The 15,518-nt window shown below is 37.8% G+C and overlaps 1 protein-coding gene across 1 annotated transcript; it reads right to left on the reverse strand.

Annotated features, from left to right (window-relative positions):
• Positions 1-554: 554 nt before the first annotated feature.
• On the reverse strand, positions 555-14,667 carry LOC150083746 (glutathione S-transferase 1-like). The gene is made up of 5 exons (XM_090378593.1): positions 14,527-14,667; positions 8,310-8,368; positions 5,580-5,721; positions 3,823-3,987; positions 555-776 (listed from the first exon to the last, which is right to left on the reverse strand). The coding sequence occupies exons 1-5, from the start codon at positions 14,665-14,667 to the stop codon at positions 555-557; spliced, it is 729 nt and encodes a 242-aa protein (XP_090234719.1).
• Between the last annotated feature and the right edge of the window lie 851 nt (positions 14,668-15,518).

The following is a 15,518-nucleotide window of genomic DNA, read 5'->3' on the forward strand; positions in this document are numbered from 1 at the left end:
CAAAACATTCAAGGAATAGCCAGAATTAAAAAATGCCTGTCTGGATTTGATCACGAATGTAAGAAGTATTAAAAAAGCGCGTGAAACTTTTATTAATCCACTGTTAATCGTTCTGCCTGTAATACTTACTGACTTGCGAAATTTACTTAATTTCGCATTTGAAAATTAACTCATTAAATCCTGGTCAATATCCCAAACTCAATTCTGGTTGAGAATTTTTCGCTGATATAATATACGCTTTACCTTTGTAGATGCAGAATTCCAGGCCAAAATCGTCAACAAACATCTATTCAAGAACGATTTTGATAATGTATAATGGATCAACGTTTCTCAAACTGTGGCTCCATGCAGACGCCCCAGGGAAAGTGTTCCTTGAATTATGCCAGAAATTTCTTATAAATATTTAAAAAGCTAGAAGAATTTACAGCACAGAAACAATTTTATTAAGTTTGAGTCTTTCTACGTGCTAACCGAAGTGCAGAATATTTGTAAAATGATTTAAGTTTTCTACATTTATGCAAAATAAAATTAAACCAAAATAAACAAAGTAAAATTTATTGAACAGTGCTACTGCTCAACGTAACGCGTTTGACATCACTCGGCTCAGCTCCGAATGCCAACTCAAGGTTAACTTCTTTATTTCTCAATTCATTTCTGTAGCCTCTGATGGCTTTTAAATAATTGTCGGACACTTCATTGTAGTAAGGAAGTGTTTTCTTCAAGTTGTACATCCACGCCTGCAGCTTAGGGTAGGGACTCAGGTCGAAATAACACGGCTAAACAAAATAATAATAAATTAATTAATTAATTTAAAAAATTAATAATAATAAATTAATGTACAAGTTAGTGCGAATGCATCATATTAGTACACAGCAAAAACTCTAAATTTGCAAATCGGCATCGTTTAAGTTAAATCTCATAATACCTTCACAACGAGTTGTCATGATATGCATTAGTTCGAATAAGTAACGTTTCACCTAAGGAAAAGACATTGTTACTTATTCTCAGCAGATACCACCACCCAGACGGCACTGTTTCGGGGCTATCTGACCCTTCTTCGGTGGGTGGGTAGGTACCCTGGCGATGCAGTTGTTATTTGGTTTTTTTAGGAGCATTAGCAACTAGGGCCATATTGCTCCGGGATATGCAGTGGTCATTCCCTGACCTTTCCGCATCCTCCGTATTTGGTGGTGACGGGCTCGAACCCCGGTCTAATCAAGAAGCGTGTGCTACGCACTGCTGCTCCTTCCCACCTGGCTACGGAGGCGCCAAATTGGCGATGCTGTGTACTAATCTGATGCATTCGCACTAACGTATATATTGTCAAATTCTCTCACAGCATGAAGCTTAAGCCCTTAAAGCATTTCAGTAATAATAAATTAATTAATTTTCCTTAAACCAAAGAAACGTTCAAATATTCATACGAAATATCATCAAAAAAGTAAAAGTAATTTTTGACTCAACAGCTTCAGTTTCCCTGAAGAATAATGGCAAGAAAGTCATCAAAAGACATCCCGTTAATTTGATTCTCTGATATTATACATGCACTGTGGAAACAGCCTCACAGTACGCATGAAGAGGTTGGAGAAATGTATGTAATGTCTGTAAATTGCGTGTATTCTGTGGTCGATTTGCTGTCTGCTGGACGATACACCCGAGTTTCCGGGAGAAAAACTAAGCTACCTTCGTCTGAGACTGACTCAGCCACGTCGTGAAAAAGACCCATAAATATTCCTTTTTTACAGGATTTTACAGGATTCGATTCAGGTGTTTTCCATCCGGTGTGGGGGGGGGGATGGTGATTATATCGTCCTCCCCACACCAGCATGTGTGGAGAGAAAAGCAACGGAAAATCTCTTCTCATGACTTTGTAAAAGTAAAAGAAAAAGTCACAAGATATTCCTTAGATCTTTATAAATCTTGGCTATGTATAGGTGTTTTCATTATTTTCCACCTATAGGGGGTTCACAGGTGTTTTTGTTGCTTTGTCCAAAGCAACGGAAACTACTGTGAAAATAGTTACAGGTATGCACTAATACTGTGTTGCACCCACCCTTTGCTTGTAAAATAGCTTGTACAGTATTATACGTAGCATAGACTAAAGTAAATCTTGAACTGTGTTAAGACGAATATGAAGCATTCTTCATGTAGAAACGTTTCAAGCGGCTTGAGCGATGAGGGTGAAGGAAATCTGCTTCTCACTCTCATCATCAAATACGCCCACAATGCCTCAATAACGTTTAAGTCTGGTGATTTTGCAGACCATGGGAAATGCTTAGCCTCAGTCTCAGGCTTGTAAAATGAAGATTAGACACATCTAGTTGAGGGTATTGCAGCATTTATCATCTTGAAACAAGGCATCATTTGTGGGAAACAATGTTTGCACCGTGGGATGAACCCGGTCACTCATAATATTAAGGTAATCTGGAAGTAATTCCACAGGGCAGGGCGATGATAAGACCTCAAGAATACCAAGATATTGATGCCGAAACCATTGTTGATCCTCCTATATGTTTGACAGTTGTAACAAGACAGTCAAGGATGATGCACTTCCTTTGACATTCACCAAACCTAAACTCTCCCTGATGTGGGAAAAAAATGAGAATGAAAATATGGTCAATCTGCCAACCCGCACTGGACCATTGTGGCAGGTTATGGTCCTTTCCCTCAACATTGTTAACGAGGCCTCTATCTTTCAGTGGACTGACAATGGTTGCAGATTTATTTATTTTTTAAAACGTGTTTCCAATCATCAAGTCGCCAGTTTTTGTGCTCCTTACACCATTGCATCCTCTTTCTAACAGTACTGTCAGTAACGGGTGTCTTGGCAATAGCGGCTCTGCCATAAATTTCAGCTTTATGAAGTTCTCGCCAAACTGTTCTGCCGAAAGTGGATTGCTGAGACTCATAAGAAAAGTTGTGCAGTTATTTTTGAGGCAGTAATTTTATGTTTCTGGGCTACAATCCTTTTCTTTGTGTCATTTTCTTCAAGTCATATTTTTCACGCACCTTTTTATATCACCTCTAAATGAACATTGGCTTTTATCCTCTTTCCTTCACAGTTCTACCTGCAAGAAAGAAACAAACAAACAATGAACATCATTACTGCGGGTTCATAAATACGTCATACAGCTTTTACAAAGATTGATACTTTCATACCAGACGTTTCCGTTATTTTGTCCACCCCTATACGTCTCGTTATTGGGATGCATCCTCTTCAAGGTCTGTGCGCACTTATTGGAAGATATTTATAAACTGAGAGTTTTAGGTTCTTCAGCAGCAAACAGCAAATCTGCTCTTCACAAATCAGCTGTTGGAAACCGACGACGAAGCTTCTTCCACAAGAGTTTGGTATTTGAAGATTCACAGGACAACAACGATCCACGGCATAACACTGCCGGAATGTCTAGAGCTGCAACTGGAAATTCACTCGAGATCACTTGAAGAACACTGTTTATTAACAGAAGAAACTATCAAAAAGACGAGAATTCAAATGGCCTACGTTCGGGGCCGGCTCAAGATGTTTAAGCACCTGATATGCAAACACAAAAATATTGCCTCTGCCCACTATATGAAATTGTTTTACGGATATTTCCGTCTGTACTGATCGTTTGAAGCATGTACAGCACACGTCTGCATTTAAAAAACTTACAATAATTTTTCATTCTCAGTTGTTCTGGAATGGCCTTCATATATGAAATATATGATATCTCCTAAAGACACGAGTTGAGAGACAACAAAGTTTCTAAAATGTCAATATTTCTATAACGAAATTAATTCAGTCTTGTGAGATGCCACCACTTACCTCTGTTATTTTCTTACCTCAGTCATTACGAGGCCAGCAAGAATCGAAATATCAGCCAGTGTGAAATCATTGCCGGCTACATATTTCCTCTTTTCAAGAAATCCTTCCAGAAGTCTTAGAGAATTCTTAAAGTTTGCGATTTTATCCTTGGGCACTGGATTCCCTTCAAACAGTTGGGGATACTAGACAATAAAAACAAAATGGAATTTAATGCAAAATGCCTTTTATTAGTATAAAGGATGGTACTGAAACTCGTAGGTCGCACCACCACAGAAACAAATGTTAGATCCGTGAAAAACTTCGAATAACTAAGTTAATTTAAATACACTACTCCTGGAAGAGCGCTGGTTATTTGAAAGTACACAATATTACAATATTATTGAGCGCAAAGCAAGCACATTTATGAAAATTGTTGGTTACAGAAATGTAACGCTACCTCGCCTGAGATCGACTAACTCAGTCACGTTGCGAAAAAGGCCCATAAAAATCTCTCAAGTCATCCAAGGGACTCGAACTATGCTACCGACGAGGACAATTACAAACACTATATGCTGCATCACAGACAAAAGGAAATCCTTTGTAATATATATCTGATTCGTAAATATTCCTTTTTTTTAGTGATCGATCAGTGTACACGCATAAGTGTGTACACTGATCGATCACTGAATTATGACCACATACCTAATACCGAGTTGGGCCACCGTTTGTACTCATAATAGCCGTTATTCATCTGGGCATTGACTCTACTAGATGCCCGAAGACGCCCGTTAGGATCAGCAGCCATGCTGCCTGCAAGGCTTTCCACAGTGTAGGAATAGATGACGGTTGCATGTTCATAAGCGTCACTTCCTGTTCCAAAAGTATTCAATTGGATTGAAGGCAGGCGAATTTGGAGGGCAAATAAGTTGGGTGTACCTTCACTGTGTTCCTAGAACCAGTCGTACACAGTGCGGACCCGATTACAGTCTTGGAAGATCCGGTTTCTGTCCGGGAAAACATGCTCTCCTAAGAGCTGCCGGTACACCTCACCAGTTAATTTTGCTGTCGCTAAAACGAATGACTCCAGATGCCCTAGTTTAGATCTTATTGAAGGAATTTGTATTAATAGGTTTCGTACACTTCGTCTGACTGTCTTATAATAAATATTTCAATGAAGGTCTATTTCCTTCAATCTGGAAGTCTTCTCTGCTAAAATAAATCCCAAAATCATCTGATGCAACAGCAATGAAATCACACAGATCTATTGCCCTTCTGTCCCATTTAGGCAAACTTCTTGAACGGTTGATCTCTACGAGGCTCACTGCTCTCTTCGTAGACAAAGCATTTAACTCTGTCCATCAGTAGGCTATAGCTCAGGGCGTGGCACCGAGAAAGCTCTGGCGCTTCCTCAGTGCCACAGTTCCTCAGTTGAGGTTCTCTCGCGTGTCTAAGATTGTGACTCCAAATATGTCTTTGCCATCTACGTTGACTTTACTGGTGCCTTTGATCATCTTTGGTGACCCAGTTTGTTTGCTCGGTTGCGTCAAGCGCCTTGCCCGGTCTCTTTATAATCTAACTAAAAGCAAGAATTAATGGGAAATATGGCGGATGAGCAGAAACGAAATTTTCTTTCTTAGCTCATAAAAGTCATTTACTTATTCGAAAAAAATATGTAGTTAACAAAAATTAATGATTTTTAACTACAAAACACAAAACCACTGATCGACGGCTCCCCCAGAATGACATTTTTATTTATTTTTAAACAAGCTTGCTGAAATATTTAAATTTCACTTACCAGGGCTTCAGACAGCGTTTTATTCAAAGTCCCTATGTCGAAATGCAACATTAGATCAACTGCTGCCCTCTTCTGTGGATCTTCAGGGTAGAGGTAACTGTCTGGTGCATACTTATTCACTAGGTAGGTCATTATGGCCCGACTACACATGAAAGGGAACAAAATTTGTTAGCAGTTCTGATATGTAACATGAATACACTATTCTCCCACATGAAGAAGACACTGACAAAAAAAAAAAAAAGAAAAAAAATCAAATTATTATATTAGAGTAACCCTTAATTGATTACATAAACCTGTATTTGTCTCTATAAATTGTGTGTTGTATGGTCAATTTGCCTATTTTGCTGTACGAAAAAAAACTGGAGTTGACAGGGGTAAAAAAACCTCGCTATCTACGCCTGAGACCGACTAACTCAGCCATGAAGTAAAAAAATCCCATTAAAGTTCCTCGCGTAATCGACGGGATTTGAACCGGGGCCTTTTCCACCCGGTGTGGAGAGAACGGAAGTAGACAGTAACAGATATATATTGTAATATTAAAATATTTTATATTAGTACTATCCAAGAATTATTTCCTATGTATTACGTATATTATGTCCGCAAATTGTCTGTGTTCGCTGGATGATATACCCTGGATTTCGGAAGGCCAAACTTTGCTGTCCTCGCCTGAGACCGACTAACTCAGCCACGGCGTGAAGAAAGCTCATAAAATTTCGAAACGCCATCGACTGGATAGACTTTTCCACACGGTTTGGGGAGACCGTGATTAAGTGCCCCTTATAACTACTGCGCTAATCTCGAGGATAAAGATGGTTGTAGGATTTTATGTCTTTAAGTTATGTATGTTCTGTGGTCGATTTGATTTTTTCTGGACGAAAAACCCGTGTTTCCGGGAGAAAAACTCATGCTACCCTCTCCTGAGACCGTCTAACTCAGCCACGTTTTAAAAAGGCCCATAAAAATTCCTCGCGTCAATAATGGGATTCAAACCCAGACTCCCCAAAGCGTGTAGAAAAGTCTATCCAGTCGATGGCGTGTGGAAATTTCCGCCCGGTGTGGGAAGGACAACGATTCTACTAACTCTGCTGGTCACGAGGGCCAGCGAGGAAACAGTGAGAGAAATGGACAATAATTTTACAAAATGCAAAATTTAATATCCCAGAAGTGAGTTCACCTACAACTACTTCAGTACTTCCATAATTGTCAGAGAAAATTTCTCTCAAGAAAAAAAAATAATAATACAATCCACTTCTCCGGTGAGAAAATACCTAATTATGTTGTTCCTGTGCTGTTGCTGTTATTAAGTTTTAGGAGCATCGGCAACTAAGACCATGTTGCTCCCTGTATATTGTCTGTAAATTGCGTGTGTTCTGTGGTCGATTTCTGTTTGCCAGACTAAATACCAGAGTTTCCGTGAGAAAAAAAACCATAGTACCCTCGCCTGAGACTGACTAACTCAGCCACGTTGTAAAAATGCCCATAAAAATTCTTCCCGTCATCGACGGGACTCGAACTCGGGTCTTTTCCACCCGCTGTGGGGAGGACGCGATCCTACCAACTGTGCTATCCATGAGGGCGTTCCTGTGCTAATGGGAAGCGTTGTGGTGTACCGCACAACGTGGAGGTAGTAGACCATAATAAATAGTATTAGTATTAGTAATGGCCGCATGGTGCAAAAAAGCCAATGGCTTATGCTGATATATATGCCTTTGTCTTCTTTAGGGAACCAATACTTTTTTGGTTACTGAATTTATAGTTTGTTAATCGGGAGAAATGAAATGTACTGACCATTTCTAAATTTATAAACGAAATTTGATAGTAAAAGAATACACTGTATAACTAATTTTTTAATTTCGGTACCAGAAGAAACTGAGAATACTGAATAAATGTTGTTTCAATCACTACGACGTCATGTAATATTCAAACCGGATTTTCCAAAAGTTCTGTTGCAGAACCTATGTTAACATAATTCCATAATGTAACAACCTATATTAAATATGTTTCTTAAATATGAAGGTAAATGAGGAAATAAGGTCTCCAATAATGTAGTTTAAAACTAGATGAATACAGAAGTGTAACTTTCAATATTTATAAGCTGTCTGGCCATTTTATTAGTACCACGACTAAAAGCATTTTAGACCGCCGTTGGCCCACCTCGCTGGTCGAACACGACACGGCATGGAGTCATCAAGGTTTTGAAAAGTAATACGAGGAAAATAGTGGACCATTCGTGTAGCAAAACTGTCCCCAGTTCCTGGAGTGACATCAGCTGAAGACTGCGTTGATGAATATGCTCATCCTACCAATTCATCTCGCAGATACCCCATTTCGGGGTATATACCCCTTTTTTGGGATTATATTTCTAAGATACTCCTTTTTTTTTTTTTTATTTAAAATGGACACTAATCAGGTTTCCTAGCTTTATAATGCTTCCTTACACACATCACACACACCTCTTTAATTTACATATTTTTGCATATAAACCATACATCCAAGGTCCTCATAAAGGTCCAGGCAGCAGCGGCTGGACCTTTATGAGGACCTTGCGAGAAATTAGATGAAACTGGTCTGACTGACGTCGTTTCAATAGTGTGGGGGATGTCAGAAATGGCCGATCAACAGACAACATAAATTTAGTACCTAATATGGAATGTGATTAATTAAGCTCCACATTAGTTTTCAATGCGCATGTGTAAAAGTGCGCTTTCTCATTTCTCACTAATAACTTACCTTTCCCATAAAATGAAACCGTTGTCGTCAATTGTTGGAACGGTATGTTGGGGGTTTATCTGAAAATATAAATAAATTTAACATCGACACATTTTTAAAGATTCGAAAAGAATTTTAGAAAACAGTAAATTTTAAGAGGTGGATATTTCAACTAATTCAAAGCACAGTAACACTAAAATACAAAATATAAATTCTTATTTAGTGGGCTGAGTATGTTTAATCCTGCGTAATGAATGGATTCTGACGTCTGAATGCCCAGAGAAGAAAGAATCAAACGTCGCTTCAAGGATATTTACGATGATTATAATGATAAATTGCTGAATTATCATCCTTCTGGCATGTTGGGTTTAGCTCTGTGTGAAACAGCTGGGAGTTGAAGCATGCGCAGTTTTTACGTCCGAAAAGGCAATTCATTTATTAACGATTTACACTCCGTAAGGAGGTACCATTAGCTTTCATGACGGACATAATGAAAGTTAAGAAGTAAAGGCTGTCTGTCAGAGTTTTTTTATGAATGGTTAGTCCGTAAATTAAAGTTCAGTGCCCAACTTCGCATTGCCGGGGATGCAGTATCTAACCTTACTATTGATGTTAGTGTTTTTCATGAATTAAGTTACCTTATAGCAAGTGTTTGATGGCAGAAATGAAAGAGGCAACATTTGTAAACTTGCCATGGGAAAAACTTACAAAGACAAATGAAGGAATTATTCAGGCCAGTTGCCAGACTGTCCGGTCGAACATCTCAGAGTTTAGTGATCCTATAGTAATCCAGTAATGTGTATCGATAGAGAAGACAGAAAATCGGTAGAGAATCCCAAATTTGGATTTCTGTTTATTGAAATTCTCAGGAAACAGAAAAGAAGCAAAGTTTTCCAAAGAACAGAGAAAATTTTTTCGATGATATCTGGAGTTGAACTCGTCAGTCACTCATTGTTACGACTGACATTCATTATTTCATAAAAGGTCAATTACATCCTATTCCTATTTGCAAAGGTCCTGTACAGAGTCCAGTCACAATATTATGACCACCCCCAATGCAGACATCACACGCGCCTAGCGAATCATACAGTGCACGTGTCAAGTTCACACACCGCAAGCATATAAGGCTTGATGTTCAGCATCCGTGAACACAGTAACAGCCTCTGTCATGGGCAAAGCACGCGACCTATCAAACCTAGAAAAAGGCATGATCATCAGCTATCGGGCCAGGGGTGCCAGCATTTCCGAAACAGCGGACTTTGTGAAATGCTCACGTGCTGCAGTGGCGAAAGTATATCAAGACTGGACGAATGGGACAGCTTTGACGACGTGCCAATTGTGGAGCCCCATGCGTCATTGATCCCAGAGGTGAACGTCGGCTGAAATGGTTGGTCAGGACCGATCGGCGCGCTACTGTTGCTCAACTGGCCGTCCAAACCAACCGTGGGGCCACCAGATAGGTCTCCGACACGACAGTGCAGTGAACCCAGTTGCGCATTGGGCTCCGAGAGCAGACACTTGGTGACAGTACCCATGCTGACGGCCGTTCATCGCAAACAACGCCGTCAATTTGTACAGCAATACCGACACTGGAACCCGACCAAGTGGCAATGGGTGGCCTTCTCCGATGAGTCACGGTTTCTGGATGGACCATGGCGTATTAGGCGAGAAACCTCCGAGAACAGACAACCGCACACACTTGTTGCCAGAAGGCAGGCTGGTGGGGGCGGCGTTATAGTAAGTACAAAGTGTATTCTTGTCTGGCAGCACCAGGGGTTCCCCCATTTCCGCGTTGCTTTCATTGTGGGTGTAACAGTTCACTGCAAAGGCCAGAGATTTAAAAGTGTATGGATTTTGTTTGTTTGTTATTTGGTTTTTAGGAGCATTAGCAACTAAGGCCATATTGCTCCGGGGATATGCGGTGGCCATTCCCTGACCTTTCCGCATCCTCCGTATTTGGTGGTGACGTGCTCGAACCCCGGTCTAATCAAGAAACGTGTGCTACGCACTGCCACTCCTGCCCACCTGGCTACGGAGGCGCCTATGGATTTTGTAAGTGTAATGTTATGTATCGTTGTTCTTCTGGACATTTAGCAGCTAGACCCCTGATGGCGCAAAACGTTGCTCACACTTGGCTTCGTGGAGGTAGACCAGGAACATAGTGGTTTGAAATTTTTACTCTGGCAGGTCCTGCCACCTAGTTTCCAGGAATTTCAGTGGCTAGGGCCTTAAAAAAATTGCATCATAGGGGTAAACACTAGATTCTGTAAGGCCTAAACGTTTGCGTACAATATTATTAATTGTAATTGATAATATTACAATTATAATATTGTAATTATAATTGTAATATTATCTTATCTTAATATTATCTTAACATTGTTAAGAGTTTCACAGTGTGAGACTTGTGCAGGCATATAGATAGAGTGGGAAGGAGACGAGGGGTGTAAGGCACAAGGCAGAAGTATGGGGACGATAGAGAAGGCGTCCCCTGATTGTCAGTGAGGTAGGCCCATGCCTCACCAGGCAAAGAACCGGGAGGCGGCGGGGGAGGGAAGAGATTGCAGAAACTGTCTCTCCCCCCCGCTAGGGGGAGAGGAAAGATAGGACCACACAAGGGAGCGCGGTCAGGAAAGCCATAAGGGTTAATGCATTTAGAAGGATGAAATTCAAAACGAAGTTGAGAAAATAATTTAAATTAAACTTCAATTCCGAAACAACGAACGTTCAGGGAAAAAAAAAAAAAGTTCCTCTATATATATATATATATTTTTTTTTTTTAAATTTCTTTTAATATCTTTTCTGAACTTTATTTTTAATTTCGTCCTTCTAGAAGCAGCTAAACGGTTAAACAGGAGTAAGTCTTTTAAGAATTACACAAGCCAGTAGATAATTTTGTAATTATCGTATTGCTATATAAATCACTTTATTTAAAAAAATAGAGCTCGGCTATAGGATGATTTTTTATTTTTGACAAAGCGACTTGTATCGTTCATACTTTCTGAAATGATCTTAAGTAAAAGAACGCTGTGTTAGATTGCAAAACGTTTTACTCGGACTTCAAAGAGAGCTTCAACACACTAACAGCTGATTGGACATGGAAAGGAGTGAGATATTTGATGACTATGGCTTCCAAGCAGTTCGGGCATAAATAAAATTAAATGATATTTTTCAAATCTTGAATTCACAAGAAAAACCTGTAGTACTGTATATAGAAACTTAACTACCAAAAATCGGAGATTGCTCAACATTTTGGGGGACGAAAGTGGCAAACCATTGCTTACAAAGTACGGTAGTACATTCTGTTTACTCTGCTGTTACCATGTACATATGTACATGGCAACAGCAGAGTAAACAGAATGTACATATCAATATGTGTCTTGGTTTATTTTTTTAATGTATGCCTGAGCCATGCGTAAATGATTGTAATATTTTAATTCTCTAATTTGAGCCTCTCTGGCCTTGTACTGTACAGGGCGTATAAGTTTGGAAATACCCCATGACCTTGACACGTGTTTCGGTTAACCTTGATTCTAGGCCACACGACTATTGAATATACGACGGAGTTCTCACTCCTTAAACAGAACAGTTTAAATATAAGTAGAAAATTTACTTATAATTTTTTTACGAATTACAGTAAACTCCCGTTATAGTACTTTCTAGAGGACCCTTAATTTTTCAGGGTTTTTGTGTTTGTATATTTATGAAGCAATGGCTTATATATAATCAGAACACGTAATGTACTATCTTTGCTTTATTGGTGCCTTCATAGAAATAACTATGCTTACTTCATTACTACTAAAAAATTAAAATAAAATAAAGAGGTTTTATTAAATTAAACTTAGCAGATCTTAGGTATTATAAACATGATAAATGTAGTACTGAAATAATAATAATAAAGTTTGATTTAAAAAAACGTCAAGGAAAGCGTTCGAAGGCAACGATAAATGGCAAGACACTGAGCTACAAAGTGCGGTCTTTATACTTTAAGTATAAATATGAACAAACGTCATAAACGACTCCTAGAATTCTCTCTCTCTCAGACTCTGAATCCGTTTCCTTATCATCCCTTTCATAAAACCAAAATTCAAGAGAAAGGAGTGTTACATCCAGGTTTATTTATTCTTGGAACATAAGCGATATAAGCGGTAAAACATGGCGCCTCATAACATTCGTATTAGCCAATATAGTGCAAAGGAGGTCACAGGTTCTTACTGAGCCAACCAAAAAATAAGTAAATAAAATAAGAATAAAATAATAGAAAATTATAAAAAGAAGTTTAAAAATAAATAAATAAAATAAACAACGATTACTATACGACTAATTAACAAATCGCTGGTTGAAAAAGAAAATTTCATACAACCGTCTCTAGATCTTTTTCCTCTTAATTTGAATTTATGGTCAACAGAAACTATCTTTTAGTCTTATTACGACTGGCGCAATATAGCCTAAGTTGCCGATAAGCCAAAAAAATTCAATTCGATCATTTTCCTATTCTCTCTCTCAGATCTCCAGGTCCATCTGAGGTGCCGGGTTGCCAAGCCTGGATTGACCATAGTGCTAGAAGAAAATAACTTTAAAAGCAGGCGAGCGCTATAAGCAGGACTGTTATAATGGTTCTTTACATGGAACTCCTGTAGCAGCTACAGTAAATTACTTTATCAAATAAAGTAATTCCCAATAAATTACTTTATCACATGATATACACAGAAACACTTATACTTTTTCGTGATTTAATATTTTTTTACTTTTATATTTTTAACGTTTCGCTCTGTAAATTACAAATAAACTTCTTTGATGACTACTTTCAACAATTTATAAATTATTGGAATTAAAAACTTGATAAAATGTTTTTATTTTGAAACAATTATTATTTTCTTTTAAAATTTGTTCTACCCATTGTAGTGTTGCAGCAATTATCACTTACGTTTTGTTTTGAAAGAAAACATTTAGTTCAATATTAAGGCACACTCTATAATTAAAAATACCGCAAGCATTAGCCAACAGCAAATACTAAATTTTCATAAAACTTTGCAAACATAGCCAACCAAATGTTAGAATTTAGTGGAGCTCTCCTCGAAGTCCGCATTAATCACATTTCAATCCATTATCAATATTATTGCTCAAAATTGAGATATTGAAAGTTAGAGAGTGTATTCTATTCCGGTAAACACTTTTGTTCACTTTATAATGACTTGATTACTTGATTTATCCAGTTGTTCATGGTTTCATTTACACAGTGATAATCGTTTAGTATCGTTCAGCATTTTACTGGTTATTGTATATCATAGCATTACGGTTACGAACCGTCGCGATTTACAAATGAGCATCCTGCGTTCAACTTTATACGGAGCAGCGAAAATCCCACTTTTAACTTTACATTAAATGATACATCATCGGTTAAATTGGAAGAGTTTATATTATAAATTCCATTCAAACGAGATGATTTAACAAGTCTATAATTTGATGAAAAAAGAAACTTGGCAAAGTGAAAGTGGAATTAATTTTTTTTACTATTATTCCACATTGGAAGCTGAATTAATGTGGCATACATTTTTCAGTTTGTTTATACACGGTATTGGGTTATCTCTACAGCCAGTTGGAGAAACTGCTTAGAAATCTAACTAAATGAGATATTCATATAATAAAAATTAAAAATCAATCCACTGCGGGATGAAAGCTTCCTGAACGATGGACCATAATCTGCCAGGCTGGTCTAGTGCGGGTTGGTAGATCGACTGTATGTAGCAGTCAGGGACTTGAATCCCGGTCTGCTCAAAACATCGTGTGCTACTGCATTCCAGCCATTGACCACTCGGCTACGGAGGCCAATTAAATAAGTAATAGGTGTCGAATGGATTGCAGTATTATAAGTATTCTTCTTTGGTGCAATAATTGTCTTTCTTGAATATTTGTTAATTTTGTTTATGATAATATGTATCAAAAATAAGTAATATTTATAAAATACGGGTAAATTATAAATCAACTAATTTATTTGTAGTGGAGGAGGAAGAGGTAATAGGTTGGTCATTCCACATTGGCTTTACTTGTGTATAAATTAGTACAAATGACACAACGTTGCATGTGATGTCACTTTCGATAGGTTACTCTGTGCATCCCGATTTATGTGATAACCCCACTTTATATATATATTAGCGAATTATATATTATACATTAGCAAACTCTGTGAGTTCGCTAATGCCTTGTGGATTAGTGAACGCAGACATGAACATCAACTTACTTTAAGAAATTCAGGTTTCAAGTGATCCCGAGTATCGAAATTCAACTCCTTCAGTTTCAATTCAATTCCTAAATGTTTCGCAGTCAGTTGAACAGCGAGGCAGGATGGGCAGTATTTTAGATTGTACAACAAAATTGTCATAATTTACTTTAGAAAACCAAGTGTAGACTAATACTACCAAAATGGAATGCTGGGAACGATAAAAGATGGCGTTTTATTTGAATGTTTCTCGTTCTCCATATTCATTGGTGCTGGCAAAATGCCAGATCAACTTGTCACATGATTTGGTTGAACCTATCCAATGATTTAGGGTTGAACCTATCCAATGGCTGCTTGTAGAAAGATGGATTTTAATTATATTTTTATTGTATTTTCTCGATTATGTAAAACGTTTAATTTTAGATTATGTATTAATTTATTTTATTCATGTATTTTCTTCTATAGGTATTATGATTTTCATTTTGTACGTGTTTACTTTAACGCTCGTAAAAATGTGAGAATTCACATTTATATGAGCTTAGTTCTAGATAAAAATTAATGGGAAAAACAGTCACATAATATTAGGTGAAAGAGTGGAATGAACTAGGAGAAAATGTCACTTTTATCAAAGAATGTACTGTAGCATTTATTTTAATTAGCTAATAAATTAACTTAATAGATGTGTTCTTTATTTATAATGAATATACATATAATGAACTTTTTGGGGGGGAAGCGTTAATGGTTCATTCACTCTCTCGACTTAGTAATAGTAATAGAGGCATGTGATGCAAGAAAGCAAGCGTATGAGCTTATGTAGCATCAGCCAAAAAAAAAAAAAAAAAAAAAAATTCACACGACCATTCCCTCTAAACGTTTGTCCAGTTCCTCCTTGAATTTATTTAAGCTATCAAATTCCACAACGACAGATGGAAGTTTCTTCCAGCAATTAACCACCCTCTGGCCAAAGACAACTTTCCCCACATCTATTCTACAACTATCTTTCCTCAATTTGA

The sequence above is a fragment of the Mastigoproctus giganteus genome, chromosome 7 (genome assembly GCF_048544385.1).
Source record: "Mastigoproctus giganteus isolate SK-2022 chromosome 7, ASM4854438v1, whole genome shotgun sequence".
In the NCBI taxonomy this organism is placed as follows: Eukaryota; Metazoa; Arthropoda; class Arachnida; order Uropygi; family Thelyphonidae; genus Mastigoproctus; species Mastigoproctus giganteus.

What these genes read in the sequence shown, in the direction of transcription:
- LOC150083746 (XM_090378593.1), bottom strand. Translation starts at nt 14,667, where the DNA reads ATGACAATTTTGTTGTACAATCTAAAATACTGCCCATCCTGCCTCGCT. An exon ending in TGAAACCTGAATTTCTTAAA is followed by an intron (nt 8,369 to 14,526) that starts GTAAGTTGATGT and finishes TTATATTTTCAG; the next exon opens with ATAAACCCCCAACATACCGT. An exon ending in AAACGCTGTCTGAAGCCCTG is followed by an intron (nt 3,988 to 5,579) that starts GTAAGTGAAATT and finishes TTTATTGTCTAG; the next exon opens with TATCCCCAACTGTTTGAAGG.